Source organism: Podarcis bocagei, assembly GCF_964188305.1.
Source record: "Podarcis bocagei genome assembly, chromosome: 3".
NCBI classification, from domain to species: domain Eukaryota; kingdom Metazoa; phylum Chordata; class Lepidosauria; order Squamata; family Lacertidae; genus Podarcis; species Podarcis bocagei.
This window is the reverse complement of record NC_138127.1, coordinates 65,381,779-65,398,858: the sequence shown is the minus strand read 5'-3', so window position 1 is coordinate 65,398,858 and position 17,080 is coordinate 65,381,779. Positions and strand designations below refer to the sequence as shown.

The 17,080-nt window shown below is 43.5% G+C and overlaps 1 protein-coding gene across 2 annotated transcripts in view; it reads right to left on the bottom strand.

The window, feature by feature from the left end:
* WDR64 (WD repeat domain 64) overlaps positions 1-3,971 on the bottom strand; it is a 68,696-nt gene extending 64,725 nt beyond the window's left edge. The window contains exons 1-2 of one of the 2 annotated variants that reach the window (XM_081188061.1): positions 3,619-3,971; positions 3,158-3,288 (exon numbers count right to left, since the gene is read on the bottom strand). In XM_081188061.1, the coding sequence (XP_081044187.1) occupies positions 3,158-3,288; positions 3,619-3,772 (285 nt within the window). In that variant the 5' untranslated portion in view covers positions 3,773-3,971. The remainder of the gene's footprint in view (positions 1-3,157; positions 3,289-3,618) is intronic. The other variant, XM_081188062.1, reaches the window with a different exon arrangement.
* Between the last annotated feature and the right edge of the window lie 13,109 nt (positions 3,972-17,080).

The window sequence follows — 17,080 nt, the reverse complement described above, 5'->3', positions numbered from 1 at the left end:
TGGGCAAACCCCTCATATCCACACCCCTTGGAGATAGAGATCAGATCTTGCCCTCCCCTTTCTTGCAGGCTCCAGCTTCTTATTCCTCCCCCCCCCTTTTCTTACTGCTAGCAAAGGTTTACATGAAGAACTAAGCAAAGCACTCTTTTAAATTCCTCTCCAACCCTAGAGAAGACAAGAAGGATTTATAGGCAAAAGAATGATTTACATGCAGCTTTCAAAAGGTTAATGGTGTAATACACAGACCACTTAGCTACGGTCTACTGATCTAGTTGGTGAAAAAGGCACTGCAATCAGAAGCACATTCATCTGAAGAGAACTTTATGGACCCCAAATTGCCTCTGGAGCCAATCACATCCCACCTTATGGAGAGCAGCCTATCAAGTGCTTCTGTAGCTGCTTGTGAGCTTCATTGCCCTAGCAGCATAATACTTTAAACATGAAAATCAGAGGGAGCCGATGAAAGAACTCCAGGGTACAAGTTCTACTTTTTGAAGGAAAAAGCCATGCTTTAGGAGCACCACTTGTAGAGTTCATTTTTATTTAAGGTTTATGAATATTTATAAGCTTTAAAAATGAGGTACCAGTGCTCATATACTGACAACAGAATTGTGGATGCCAGCACAAAATGGCTGACATGGACAGCAAAATGAAAAAAGTTGATTGTACTCTACTGTATACAAGCAAGTACTGTATGGCCAGATCAAGGGTAGTCATAGTACCACTCTATTCTGCCTTGGTCAGACTACATCTGGAATACTGTGTCCAATTCATGGCACCACAATTTAAGAAGGATGTTGACCAGCTGGAATGTGTGCAGAGGAGGGCAACCAAGATGATCAAGGGTCTGGAAACCAAGCCTTATGAGGAACAGTTGAAGGAGCTGAGTATGTTTAGTGTGGAAAAGAGGAGGGTGGGAGGAGATATGATAGCCATCTTCAGATATCTTAAGGGCTGTCACATGGAAGAGGGAGCACGCTTGTTTTCTCCTGGAGGGTAGGACTCGAACCAATGGCTTCAAGTTACAAGAAAGGAGATTCCAACTAATCATTTGGAAAAACTTTCTGACAGTAAGAGCCATTCAGCAGTGGAACATACTCCAATGAGAGATGGTGGACTCTCCTTCCTTGGAGGTTTTTAAACAGAGGTCGGATAGCCATCTGTCATGGATGCTTTAGCTGAGATTCTGGCATTGCAGGGGGTTGGACTAGATGACCCTTGAGGTCCCTTCCAACTCTAAGATTCTATGATTCTACAAGAGCAAAGTCGGAGCAGTGCCGAAGATACACTGCTGGGAGTTGCGGTTTGAGACACATGTATCCCATAACCCTGGAGCCTGTGTGCTACGCATATAGCATGGCTGAACTGGTAATATTCTCACTTGTTTGTAACATCATCCCCCTTCCCACTTGGAAAAGCCTCACCAAAAACCACAGGCTACTTTCCAGTGATTACTATTCCATGAGCTGAAGCAGCATAAAGTTAGTCAGCAGCCAGAAAATGAATGGTGTGAATTATAAGAATTGCCTTTATCAGCTAAATTCATGCACTTCCCTGGAACATCAGTTAAGCGGAAATTGTCAAGAGTTCACTTTCCTGATGAAGTGCTTTTCATGGTCACAAAGCCCACTTCAGTCTCCTTATAAAAGGCAACTCCTCCGATTATTTAGGAGCTAACTATGCATTATTTCAGCCACAGAGGAGATGATCTACTGCGGGTGCAATGTTGAACAGATTGCAAGCCCTTCAATCATTCGCTTGAGCTGCTATCCTCCTTGGGCTCTTCTTGTTCCATAAGTAGGAATGCAGGAGAAACTTGATCAAAAGACTTGCAAGGGCCAAAAAAATGCTTCGTTCTCTGTGCTGGGACAGCCTCCTGCCCAAGAAGATAGCTCCCTCTCATCCTCACTGCCTCACTTAGTAAAGTCTTTCCTGATCCCCATGGTCTCACACTACCAAATCCTTCATTATAATGTATGGTTACCAGATGTCCCCGGGGACAGTCCTCAGATTTACAAATCTGTCCCCGGACAAAATCTGTCCCTGGATTTGATTTAATGTCCCCGGATTTAGATTTTAAGTGTTGTAGATTTATTAGTAGGGAATGAATGTTGTGCGATTGCTTCAAAGGCACAAGATACATCATATGGGGACTTCCGGCGAGGCAAAATGGCAGGCGCCACGGCAGTGAACAGCTCCTGAAGCCAGCCAGAGCCAACTGTGCTACCAGGCTGGCTCCGGGCTGCTGAGACTGCCGCTGCCACTGCCAAGGGGGAACCACTGACACACACAAACCGTGACCCAAATCGAGCCAGGAACGAGAGCGCCCAGCCACCCGGTCAACTGATTTCTCTTTTTTTAAAAAAAGTGTCCCTGGATTCTTTGAAAAAAAATCTGGTAACCTTATTATAATGCCCTGGTTCTCATGTCACAGTAAACCAAAGAGCAACTTGCCATGACTGTGCTGGCTCCTGAGGAGGCACTTACATGGCCTTTGCTCCTCCCTTGGCTTTTAAGGTCAGTGTGGGACATCAGCTAAGCTACGGTTTAACTTAGCGTGGTATCTTGTGTCAGTAGTAATAGTAAAAGTGTATCAGCATTCTCTTTCTTGTAAATGGTTTCATATGTGAGAATGCAGATTGGATTGCTTTGACTTAGGGTTGAGCTCAAGACACATTTATACACCGCAAACAGCAACACCACTACGTTTTAGAGCACAATTCAAAGTGTTGGTGCTGACCTTTAAAGCCCCAAACGGCCTCGGTCCAGTATACATGAAGGAACATCTCCACCCCCATCATTCAGCCCGGACACTGAGTTCCAGCACCAAGGGCCTTCTGGCGGTTCCCTCACTGCAAGAAGTAAGGTTACAGGGAACCAAGCAGAGGGCCTTCTGGGTAGTAGCGCCTTCCCTGTGGAATGCCCTCCCATCACATGTCAAGGAAATAAGCAACTATATCTTACATTTAAAAGACAGGCAGCCCTGTTTAGGGAAGTTTTAATGTTTAATGCTGTATTGTGTTTTTAATATTTTGTTGGAAGCCACCCAGAGTGGCTGGGGAAACCCAGCCAGATGGGCGGGGTATAAATTACGGTATTATTATTATTATTATTATTATTATTATTATTATTATTATTATTATTATCACATATCTACCTCGCACCATTCCGTCCGCCCATCAGGATTGTTGCTAATCTTCCTATAGAAGGTTTTAACATCTTGTGGTTTCACATCTGTACCAAACAGCCTCTGGACTTCAGCAAAGAATTTATCGTAATCAATTTCCTCTGCAATGAAAGAAGACAAAAGCTAACACATCAGCACAGCTATTTTCGATACTTTTCCAACCATCACCTCGTGCTGCAATCCATCATCATCAGTGTTTGGAGAATTTAGTTTTGTCTTCATTTTCATTTGGAATCCCTTTTCTGTCTCATAATTTATGAAATAGTACAGCAGGGATCTTTGGCTTCCTGGGTCCCAATATTAGAGAAAGTTTTGGGCAAGAAAGGGAGAAATGGTAGACTCCTTTCTAGGGTGACTTAATTCATTCTGAAGGGTAAATCCATTTATCACCCCAAATTCCACCCCTCTGCGTGTACAACCGGATTACTTACCAGCATCTTTTATATACAAGCCTAATCTTTCATCCCTTTTCTGAGCAACTGTCTGGTCAACTAATTTCTGAAACAGTTTCAGTAGATTTTTGAAATCGGCTCCATCAGGAATGTTGTTGGAAATATCATCATCTTGAGTTTTTTTCCTAGACATTCTGTTTCATGAGATGGGTGGGGCGCAGCAAAATCTCCTTTCCACACGCTCTAATGCTCCTTGTCTTGTTTTCTTCTCAGTTGTATTCTCTGATGTTAATGCTTTGAGAAAATGCCAGCTGCATGAGCTGAAGTGTTGCTTAGGTGAATGAGAGGTGGTGACTGGCCTTGACATGCAGCTTCTCAGGCAGGCAAATGTCTGCCACTAACTACCTGATGTCATAACTCTTCATTGAGCCTCATTGGTCATTAGGTCCAGCTAGATCACAAACCACCATAACTGGCAAGCTGCTGAAAGTCAGTTCAATCTCCATCAGAAAAAAGTAGGACAAGGAGGAAGCAAAATGCTCTGAGATTCGATTTATTTATCTCATGCAGGAAACCCAACCTTCTTCATTCAACTTCAAATGTCTAGGGCAGGGGTCAGCAAACTTTTTCAGCAGGGGGCCAGTCTACTGTCCCTCAGACCTTGTGGGGGGCCGGACTATATGGGGGGGGGGGGAGAATGAATTCCTATGCCCTACAAATAACCCAGAGATGCATTTTAAATAAAAGCACACATTCTACTCATGTAAAAAATAATAATCCCGGGCCGGATTTAGAAGGCGATTGGGCCGGATCCTGCCCCCAGGCCTTAGTTTGCCTACCCATGGTCTAGGAACTGCACTCTCTTATTATTCTACCCTGTCGGAACCTGTGAAATAGGATATAATTGCTGGCAATTGCTAATGTGCAAGAAAAAATCAAGAGAAGGATTCAAGTTGTTTAAACAGTGTATTTTACTGCACTGCAGCACACACAAGCAGGAAAAGGAGGTATCTATCTACAGCTAGATGGGAACCTGAGCATACAATAGGCCAGGCCATACTAATGTGGTACACTCCAGATGCTGTGGGCTACAACTTCCATCCGTTGCAGCCAGCCTGACCAATGATCAGAGGTGATAGATGTAGTTCACAACAGGTGAAGAGTACCATGTTGGCAACCGCTGCCATAAGCCATGAGGGGCTGAACAATATGCAGTATGAAGCAGGAAGAGCCCCATAGAACCCAGGCTCATAAGATTAGAGTATGTCACAGCAAGTGTCTGGGATTGCTTTGTCACCCAGCACTCAGCTGGCATCTGGAGAAATCCTGAAGGGGCAGAATCCTGGCTTGAAGTCTTGTAGGACTAAGTAGCTTTCTGTGTCCAGGGCAACTATCTACCAGCAACTATCTACCAGCTCCATCTGGTATGCCAGCTGAGACCCTACCTGCCTGTGCACTGTCTTGCCAGTGTGGTACATGTGCTGGTTATCTCCTGCTTGGACTATGTGGTCGACATGGGGCTACCTTTAAAGGTGACTCAGAAACTACAACTAATCCAGAATGTGGCTGCCAGACTGGGAGCGGCCGACAGGACCATACAACACCAGTCCCATAAGATCTGCATTGGCTTCCAGTACATTTCCGAGCACAATTCAAAGTGTTGGTGCTGACCTAAATGGCTTCAGCTCTGTACACCTGAAGGAGTGTCTCTACCACATCATTCAGCCCAGACACTGATATCCAGATACAAGGGCCTTCTGGCGGGTGCCTCATTGCGAGAAGTGAGGCTACAGGGACAGGGCCATCTTAAGCATATCCGGCACCGTGATGCAAAGATCCTTCTGCCTCCCATTTCCCAGAGTTGTCGACCCTATGGCATAGCAAGGTCAGGTGGTACCCGGTGCAGAAATTTTTTTGTCAACCCCCCTTTGAAACTATTAAAAGAAGGAAAAATAAGATACTTACAGTTGCAAGTGCTAATTTCTGGTTTATTTACTTAACATCGTGAGCATAAGCACTTAAAACCCATTTCCCCTAACTTTGTTCTCTGCAAATTTTGAAATCACATCAACTCCCAGAGTTGGTGGAGCTAGAATAAAACCCAGCCACCCCTCCAGTTGGACTCCGTCCATGAGACCAGTGAATGTGTGTGCTGCCTTCTTCCATTTCAGGGGGGTATGTGGGCTAGATGATCTTTGAGGTCCCTTCAGTCCTACAATTCTAGGATTCTCTGTCGCCACAGGCAGAAAGATGTCTCAGGCCAAACTAAATGTGTGGGCACCAGTCTGCATGGCTTCATAAGAAGAGGAGACACATTCATGGAGGGGATGGTTACCCATGGCTACCAGCCAGGATAGCTCTGCTCTGCCTCCACGGAAGCAGTGATGCTTCTGAATACCAGTTGCTGGGAACCACAGGAAGGGAAGAGTAGATAGTTCTCACTCATCCAATTCTCTTGAAATGTCTATGAGGAGTTGCAAACAATTGAAGATCCTTATAGTTTCTTTTCAGCAAAATATAGACATATGCAGTCCTTTTGATGTTTCAACCTCTCTGACCTTTTCCAAACTTTGAAGTTTCACTTTATCTCTCCAAGCATTTTTATAAGCACACCCGGCTTCCAACTTTAAGAAGGTGGTGTGGGGGCTCTGAGATGCTGGCACCACCTTCCCAGGGATCTTTGTAGAAATAGTTTCTCCTTTCAAAAAGACACAGGCATATCCAGTCCTTATCAATATTTCAGCTTCTCTAGCCCATTCCAAACTTTAAAATTCCGATTTATCTACAAGAATATGTACTTTATACGTACTTTGAAAACAAACTCAGTCTTTTTTAAACCACTCCAGCCAAGGTGTATTCATAATCCACAATTAAGAATCCAGTTGAAGGTAATAAAGAATGAGTTTCAGTTAATTTTTAGTCTCAATGTCACATCAACAGGCAAATATACTATTTATGTCTGCACGTTTATAACACATACAAAGCTGTTCTTTTACTGATTGCAGCTGAGTCCAAAGACTATACTCAAATCAAGTTACAAAACTCAGGAAGAGATGAAAACTAAGGGTTTAATTTGATAAAAGCTTCATGAGTTAGAGGTGGGGGTTAATATAACTGTTCTGGGAGGTAGTTATGAGAATTAGGGGACAGATATTCCTGCTGAGATAGACTGTAAGCAGCATGATCAGAAAGAAATGAAATGCCATGTGCTGGGGCAACCTCTATATACACACATACACACACATATACGTGTGCCCCCCCCCCCATCTGGCCCCTTAATAGAGTAAAAACAAGTGTTTGATAGAAGCTGCTCAAACGCCTCCTCCCCTTTCTAGAACTCCTATATTCCACACCCCACGCAGATGACCAAGATCACGCTCCAGAAGCAAGCATTTGATATTTAAATTGGAAAGGCAGGTTTATTTTTTTGGTGGGAGGGTAGGATCTGTTCCTAGGGAGTTTTTCCTCCGGGACAAGGCACAAAGAGGACACGGCGCTCCCCCTGTGCAAAGCAAGTTTTGTGAGGCAAGCCACTTTACTATTTCCTCTTATTGCCCCCCACAACGTGTAAAACCATTGGCTGCCCAGCGGAGGGCCTTAGACACTGTAGCTCGAGACTGCCCAGTCTGCTCGGGCACAGGAAGTAGTGAGTCTTCATAACACCAACACACACACACACCCAACGCCCCAAAATACATAGCGATGTGGTTTGTGATTATTTTTTAATCCATTCTCTGCACAGCACCTCCATCTATTGCAAGGGGGAGACACAGCCCCGATGCACAGGATTTGGGAGTGGAGGAGGAGGAGGAAGGAGGTTGCTGCTGTGTTGTGAGTTTGGGTGGGGGTCTTTTTGGAGGGGTTGGGGAGGTGTTGAGCTCGTGTCTTTTTAAACGGGAGTGTGCAGGGAGCCGAGCCTGGCTGCTGGAGCCGGCCACGGGGTTGAGGATGGAGCAGTGGCGTAGCGTGGGGGGGTGCAGGGGGGCCCGACCGCAACATCTGGGGGGGGGGGCGCTCGCACTCGCAGCTCTCTGCCCCTAGGGCAGAGGGGGCGCAAATTGCTTGTCTTGCCCCGGGTGCTGACAACCCACGCTACGCCACTGGGATGGAGCTGCCCACACCTCTGCAGCGCCTGCCCAAGGCTGTGGAGCCGAGCCAGGTAGGGAGCGAGATGGGAAGCCGCTTTGTAGCGAGCAGAGGGATTCTCTGCTTCCGGCTGCAGCAGTGGCCAGCGCCAGCAGCGCAGCTGTTCCCAGACTCCTGTTGCTGGGCGCCTGAGCCCAGTGACCCTGATGGGCAGGCACTGTGGCGCAGGGCACCACTAAGCCAAATAGAGAAGACGGCCCTGCACAGGGAAGTAGGCAGAGGGCCTTCTCGGTAGTTGCACCTGCCCTGCGGGCAGGAAATAAACAACTACCTGACTTTTAGAAGATATCTGAAGGCAGCCCTGTATATGGAAGTTTTTAATGTTTGATTTTTACCGTGGTTTTACAACCTACTGCCAATACTTCTTGTTAATCAGAATCCTGCGGCCTGCTTTTTCACAACAGGACTTAATTGCAGGACGAGAGACCCGTTTGCAAATTTCATTTCAGAAATTATACACTGGGCATTAGCGGATAAATATTTATGTCTAATCCAATCAAAGCAGAAGTAACCGGCAAAATGATGACACGTCGTGCTGAACAGCAGCAGAATACACAAAAGGTTTCCTTCAAACTTTTTTCCTTAAGGCTTTTTTAATGGCTAAATGGTTTAGCTATATATGGATACAGTGCAACACCACTGATCATTACATGGCCCCAAGGCTAACAAAAAGCAGAGAGTACTAAAGAGAAGAACAAAATGTCACTTCATAAATAGGCAGGTAAGAAGTTCAAGATTTTTCTTTTCTGCCATAGAATAGATGCCATGGAGAATCAGGGTCACTGGTTGATGACGATTTTGCAGAAGTCACAACAGAGCTGAAAAGCCAGTTTGATCTGGTTGCTCTGGAGCTAAAAAAAAACAACCACCCTCTAGCAATATCTCATTTTCTTCCTCCTTGAGTCTTAGTTTATATAGCAAATGCTTTGTTAGAATATGTGAAATCTAAAGTGTTTTTAAATGAAATTTATTTTGAAATAAAGCTAAGGCAACAAAAAGGAAGAACACACATAACAATACTCTTTTAAAAATACTAATAAAGGGAAAGGAAACTTGCCGATGATAGTCCTTGGTGGGTAAACATGTGGTGCAATTGCGAGTAAAACAGTCTAAGGAGAAATTTGCTGTGTTTCAATGTGTAAGTAATGTAGCCTAATCATAGTCAAGAAAAACAATTACTGTATACAAGTGCATTTGATTAGAATGTGAACAGAAGCTTGGGACTTCTCCACAGGAGATAAACAGAAACTGGGACAGTGTCAACTTTTTTAGAAATAGTATTCCTTGCTTTCTGCGTTTGCTGAGTAGTTTTGTAATATCCTCCACTTGAGTTCATCCCCAGTGAAAGTTTTTTTGGGGGGGATTAATATTAGTTACGGAGGGATGCAGGTGGCGCTGTGGGTTAAACCACAGAGCCTAGGGCCTGCCAATCAGAAGGTTGGCAGTTCGAATCCCAGTGATGGGGTGAGCTCCCGTTGCTTGGTCCCAGCTCCTGCCAACCTAGCAGTTCAAAAGCACGTCAAAGTGCAAGTAGATAAATAGGTACTGCTCCAGCAGGAAGGTAAATGGCGTTTCCGTGCGCTGCTCTGGGTCGCTAGAAGTGGCTTAGTCATGCTGGCCACATGACCCAGAAGCTGTACTCTGGCTCCCTCGGCCAATAAAGCGAGATGAGCACTGCAACCCGAGCCGGTCATGACTGGACCTAATGGTCAGGGGTCCCTTTACCTTTATTAATATTAGTGACATTCAGGTGCAACTAATTTTGCAGAAACTTTCAGGGATGTGCTTCTCTTAAGATGAGGAAGCCAGGAATTTTTAAAAACCAAACCAGGACAAAATGCTTTGCTGCCACTTCAAGCAGCCTGTCAGCACTCCTTCTGTAATTTGGAACAGAATGTCATAGAATGATGATGTGTCTCTCTCTCTCCAGGAACCCCTCTGGGAATTATGTTATGTCATGACATAGTGCTATTTCCATGGGACATTGTCTACGATTACAGAGAGAATGTTACCAGACTACTGTGGGCAGCCAAGCCCAATGGGATAGTGAAGCTGGCAGGCAGAGGCAGTGGCTTCTTCCCAGTGGCAGCACTGCGCTTGTTGAGTTGGGAATGAGGTGACAAGGTCGAGAGAACTCCAGGCTGGTAAAGCTGGCCTTGCGCAGAGCTGTGATGCTGCCACCACAGAGCTTCCCTGACCTTGCTGACTCCTTGCTCCGTTCCAAAGAGCACACCTCAGCCGGGAAGCACCTCCATTCCCCCACCCCCAGGTAAACAGGAAAGTGCAGCTGGCAAATGAAGTTACACTTTCTTTCTCCTTTGACGTCTTGGAAGTACCACCCTACCCATACTTTCTATTTTTAAAGAAACCATAAAGCATTAATTGACTGACCTGTAGTAGTACAGACACAAAGCTGGCAGATTTTATTTATGCAGACGACCTGCATAGCTACGTGGGAAAGGGATGTTAAGCTCTGCCTTGCATACAGATAGCATGGCTGTATTCACACTCCTGTTTACTGTGCACTCGCTGCATTTCTAGTGCTGGGTTTTTAATCTGTATTAACGCCTTATCTAATATGGGCAAGTAGCCTGTTCTTTGTTATAAAACACTTGATGCATTGCTTCTCAAACCAGATTCACGCCAGTAAGTCCTTAAGCCGTTCCTAATTTGCCAAGATTTCACCACCTTTGCATAGGGTAGATGAAATATATTGGAGTCGAGAGTGGATTTCATGCTCTTTTTTCAGCTGTGATGTGTACATAAACAGGAATATGATACGAATGAAGTCGTGCTGATGTGAACAGCTAGGTTAGAAGAGCTGTGAAATGCACGGTGGGGGGGATAACTTCATTGTGCTCTAAGGTGGTACAGTGGTGCCTCAGGTTAAGTACTTAATTCGTTCTGGAGGTCCGTACTTAACCTGAAACTGTTCTTAACCTGAAGCATCACTTTAGCTAATGGGGCCTCCTGCTGCTGCCGTGCCACCGGAGCCCGATTTCTGTTCTTATCCTGAAGCAAAGTTCGTAACCTGAAGCAATTTCTGGCTTAGTGGAGTGTGTAACCGGAAGCGTATGTAACCTGAAGCGTATTAACCCGAGGTACCACTGTACTGTGAACACACGCTACAGCTTGCTGGACTTTAGAAGTTGAAAGGGACCTTGACACTTTTCCAAATTATTTGTTAACATCAGAACTTTTAAAAAGAGTGAGCGGGCTTTGGGGATTTATAGCTTCCTCTACCCATAAACTTTATAGCCTGTCTTTTCTGCTAGTCTGTTGGTGTGATTCACAATCGACAACAAATCTGCAGGAAAGGCAGCTGGCTGCAGGACAGGGGGCACAATCCAGAGGCAAATTCTCCTATGCACATTTCACTGAGCTAAACAGGACAGTTCGCAACATAAAAATACAAGATAAACACACAAAAGACAAAAACGAGAACAAGAAGCACAAGGACAGGGACAACAACCAACACAAACCAATAACTCCCACTCCCACAAACACATTTAAAGGGGTACTAGTGAAAAGACAGGTGGCAATGCAGTAGCGGCCTAGCACTTTAGTTTTTGAAATGCTTCTCACCTGTTTGTTGAATGGTTGCAAATACTTGCATTGCAAAATGAATTCTGTTCTGAATCAAAGCAAGAAATACTATGCCATAAAGAATGCATGAAGTGTCAATCATAGCCTTTAGCTACTTCCCTAGATCGTAAGGCATTTTGATTTAATACTACCCCAGTCCTCATTCTGCATGTCTGAGGCACTGTATGTGAACAGTTGCTCTGCGGCACAAACCTTTGTATTCACTTTGAGCTACTAATGCACTTGCATTTAAGGGGATAAATCAGATGCTGAAATGAGCAAAAGGATGGCCAGGAGCTGCAAATTAGGGGTCCCTTTTTGGCTATATAAATGCAGTACTGATCTCTCGTACAGGAAGTGATCTCTGAGGAAGAAACTCTAGATAACTGCTCAGGATAAATGGCTGAAATATTCCAAAATCTAGAAAGAGAACTGCTGCCCAGGATAGTAACCTTGAGAGAACCATATCTTGATACTGACTCTATAGGTAAGCCCTGTAAGGACACTTCTGTCTAAATTTACATTCAGATGCCCAATTCCTTGAGTAATCACGTTTTCCGCAAAACTCATAAATATTAAGCCACACATTAAAGGAATTCTGACGTGGTGTGCTACTTTGGGCATTCTACCATGTTATTCCACATAAATAATGAAACAAAAGATGTGTTTCATATCATATCCCAAAGCAAGGCAAAAAGGATCAATTCAATTTACCTCTATCTGGTACAAATTAGTTGGGTTTTTCTTCCCTCCGCTTCTTCTCACAAATAAATCACAAAGATAATGAGTATTGCAAACGTGAAACTAATCCATATGCATTCCTCATGGGAGATTTAAGATGAGGAAACAGTGCAAGACTAGATTCTGTGGACCCGTCAACGTTGGGCACATTTCAAAGAAGAGCTCCATGTGCTTAAGCCCACGGAAATCAATGACAAATCCCATCTATTTCTCAGTTTGTGGCCATGTTCTTCAGGTCATAGTCTCATAGAGTGATGAGAATAACGGAGGACAAAGGAAGTTGCCTTCCTAATTCAGATTCTAGAAAATCTCACAACGGCATCCTAAAATTGCAGATCACCTCCACAACGTTATTATCTGATTTCATCCTTCAACCTGCACTAACTGCTATGAATGAAATTAGAATGATTCATTCTATTTTTTAAAAAAATATAATCATAGGAAGGAAACACATTCATCTAGAACAGGCATCCCCAAACTCGGCCCTCCAGATGTTTTGGGACTACAACTCCCATCAACCCTAGCTAACAGGACCAGTGGTCAGGGATGATGGGAGTTGTAGTCCCAAAACATCTGGAGGGCCGAGTCTGGGGGTGCCTGATCTAGAATGTTAAGATTTGCTACAGATGTGCAAAATACTCAAATTTTGTGTCTTCTGGAGATGTTCTTGTAGTGTTTACATACATAAATGTTGTAGAACACACCCCAATTCAGTTTTTAAAAGGTGGTCAAGCTGGCTTGTTTAATAAAACAAAACAAAGTTGTTAAAACCCAATAAAAATAGATCCCCCAGAGTGGCAGAATGAAACAGATATGAAATACCAGAGAAGTGGTAGAATGCAGAATACTTTGCTGACAGGTGCTTTGTGGAATGAACACTATGGGAATTTTATGGCTTGACCGGAGCCTATTTGTGAAAGTTGTGGAATATGTGTGCTATATAAATGGCTATTATCTTCTGAAAAACTGCATGATATCTAACTAAATCATATGCAGAGTGGACCCATTGGAATCAGTTGTCTTGAGTTATTTGTCTTGATTTCAATAGGTCTTTTCTGAGTTTGACTAAAGTTGGATATCAGCCTGTATAAATCCACCCCCCCAAGAAATAAAGATATGGAGGGTTTTAGAAACCCCTAGATTTGTACAGAGATTACCTGCCCTGGCCCTTGGTTGGTTGACTGGCTTCCTTCAAAGTTGACTTTCATGTGTTTTATTTCATATGGAAATAAAACACATTTGCTTGTAGGGTTCTGAATCCTGCTTAGTCAGAGGAAAACAATAAAGTGCAGAGCTCATAGCAAGAACATAAGAGGCTGCCCTATACTCAATCAGAACACTGGTCCATTAAGTTTGGGAATTGTCTACACTGACTGGAAGAGATTATCCAGGGTTTCACTCTGGGGATATTCTCTACCTGAACATACTGGGGATGGAACATGGGGAAATGTTCTGCCACTGAGCTATGACACTTCCCCAATTAACTAGAAACACATTTTAAAGGTTAGATCCCTGAACTGCAATGAATCTTCTAGAAAGACATATGGCTAACTTACCAAAAGAAAACTAAAAATCAATTATTGGTATTCCAAATCATCAATCTTCCCCATGAGAAATTAAGCAATGTGTGTGCTGTGATTTGAGTGTTCAATCACGGAACAGTGAGAAGTTTAGAATATTTCACAAAGCACAACAGATCATCCATACTAATAATAAGTGTTTCAATAACATTTTGTGGTTTTTTTAATCAAGATATTGCTGTGTGTGTACCCAACTCTTCTCTTTGAAACAAGAAGACTCTGTTCAGAAAACATGCGGCACAGATACACATGGAACTCATTAAAATGAAAGATAATGTAAATTAATCCAGCTGCCTGCTGAGAGCACAGAGAGGAGAGAATTTGTTTATTTTGCTAATTGGGAAATATTACAGCTTTCCAGGACCTTGGCAAGGACCCAAAGAGCTATTTAGGCATGCCTAAGGGCTTAAATGCCCAGTGAAGTTTTGGACTTTTTTTTTTTAAAAGAAAACTTCTAATGCAAGGTTGATTAGAAATATGATGCAGTGCGGTGATGTATAAGAGGCACAAACCTAAAGCCCCCTTAATCATGTGATCCTTTGACCACTGAACTTTAAAGCAGCGATCCTACACACTGACCTTGGAGTAAATCCCATTAAACTTGATGGAGATTGCTTCTGAGTAGATGTGAATAAGATTACACTGCCAAGGGCATCCAACGACATAGCTATCCTTATCATTATTTACATTTAGACAATTTCCAAAGTCACAACTTGTCAAAAACAAACAAACCCCATCTTAGGCAGATTATTCATCCTAATTTGTGATTTATGCATTTGTTCAGACACTACCATCAGGTAATCATTTGTATGAATCAACACAGAAAGAACTTTTCTATAACCCAATGTATTTGGCAGAGTCATCAAGCATAGGGCAATTCAGGTGATGTACACGCAGCATGATTAATCATCATTCCCTCCACTAGCAATGTTCAAAGATGAGTGTCATTCACAAGAGAGGCAACAGCAGGCTTGGGGAAGTATGAAAAACTTTAGGGGGGAAACCCTTAGGGGGTAGGGAAACCTCCCAAAAACAGCTCAATGAAGACTGAGAGCAGCCATGAATTGAGGAGGGTGAAGTTATGGAATGGCTGGAATTCTGAACAGGCACACTCTACACTGTAACATTTTGTTGCGGTTTTGTGTTCAAATGTGTGTTATAAAATGTGTGCATGCGTGTTAGTTTGTTTTCTATCTGCCTCTCACTCCAATCAAGTTACACATTTCCCCCTTTTTAGGATCACTGGATAACAGGTGAGGCATAAATCTTCAAAACAAACAAAGTTAAAGAACTGCAAATTACAGGCAATTCCATTGTTCAAAGGCAAATGAGTAATAAATAGTTATAGCTTAGCTAGTTTAATGATGAAATATAGTTGAAAAACAGCTCACTGACATCTAACAGGTATTATGGATTCGTACATCCCAGCGCCATTATTGTTGACTCAAGGAATATGGCTCAGAGTTCAGAAGCATACACAATGCCTTGATCTTTATAACCTACATAGCAATATTAGTTTAAGTAGGACAGATAAATGAACACACTACGTGTCACATTTATACAAGCCGAGTCACCCTTAATACTTGATAGGAGCAATTCTCTACATACAGTGGTGCCCCGCAAGACGAATGCCTCGCAAGACGGAAAACCCGCAAGACGAAGAGACTTGCGGAACGGATTCTTTTCGTCTTGCGAGGCACCACTGTACTTGGAAGTCAGCTCTAGAAAGCTGGCTACCAACTTATATGGCTTTAAAAGAGGATTAGACAAATTCATGGAGAAGGCTCTTGATGGCTACTAGCCATGGTGCCTATGCTCTGCCTAGACAGGCTTCTGGTTGGCTACTGTGAGAACAAGATGCAGGACTAGATTCATTAAGCTTTTATTTCCTAATAGCAGCAGCTACTGCTTCTGATGGCTGTATAGTACCTTCAAGACAAGAGGAAGCTGACTACCAGCTGCTGATAAGAAGAGACAGTGCTGTGTTGTCCTTAGGTCTTTATGTAGAGACTCCCTACAAGGTGAGTGAATGGTTTAACAGAACTTACTTCTCATGAGGCCCGAGAGCCTGCATAGAATAGCAACAAACCTCTCCAACCAGGCTACATCTCTCAGTCAGCTCTCCTGGGGCTGGTCTCCTAGGTTGTGTTTCTCTTCAATATAGTGCACTGTTTAGTTGTTTAGTCATGTCCGACTCTTCGTGACCCCATGGACCAGAGCACGCCAGGCACGCCTGTCTTCCACTGCCTCCCGCAGTTCGGTCAAACTCATGTTCGTAGCTTCGAGAACACTGCCCAACCATCTCGTCCTCTGTCGTCCCCTTCTCCTTGTGCCCTCCATCTTTCCCAACATCAGGGTCTTTTCCAGGGAGTCTTCTCTTCTCATGAGGTGGCCAAAGTATTGGAGTCTCAGCTTCACAATCTTTCCTTCCAGTGAGCACTCAGGGCTGATTTCCTTCAGAATGGATCAGTTTGATCTTCTTGCAGTCCATGGGACTCTCAAGAGTCTCCTCCAGCACCATAATTCAAAAGCATAAATTATTCGGCGATCAGCCTTCTTTATGGTCCAGCTCTCACTTCCATACATCACTAATGGGAAAACCATAGCTTTAACTATACGGACCTTTGTTGGCAAGGTGATGTCTCTGCTTTTTAAGATGCTCTCTAGGTTTGTCATTGCTTTTCTCCCAAGAAGCAGCATCTTTTAATTTCATGATTGCTGTCACCATCCACAGTGATCATGGAGCCCATGAAAGTAAAATCTCTCACTGCCTCCATTTCTTGCCCTTCTATTTGCCAGGAGGTGATGGGACCAGTGGCCATGATCTTATTTTTTTTGATGTTGAACTTCAGACCATATTTTGTGCTCTCCTCTTTCACCCTCATTAAAAGGTTCTTTAATTCCTCCTCACTTTCTGCCAATATAGTGCATACGTTACACAATTGTCCTCGTCTACCTTGTGGACTTCCCAGGTTAACTCCTGTGGGCAACAGGATGTTGGTTGGGCAGATCCAGCCTGGTTCTTCTTGGGTCAAGAGTGCATTAAATGGCAGCATTAAAAAAAGAGTTGCCTCCAAACAATCCACCCAGGGATTATTCATCATATATTGCTTGCTTGTCAGCTGCCGAGGGAATATTTAATATAACCTTAAAGAAAAAGAGTAGTTCTCCTTTTTATGGACAGGAGCCCAACGCAAAATATTAACCTTCCAGACAGAGGGCAAGCAACCACTCTTTTGACCAAGTTCCTTCCACACAAACACACCCAGTGCCAGATTAACGTATAAACTAAACAAGCTATAGCTTGGGACCCTACGGTCTTGGGGGCCACCAAAAAAATTAAAAGAAAAAAAGATGTACATTTCTTAAATGTAAGATAAAAAACAAATAAAATAAAACCTACATACAGCAACAGTGTTTTGTGTTGTGTAGGCTCCTATTTATGTGTA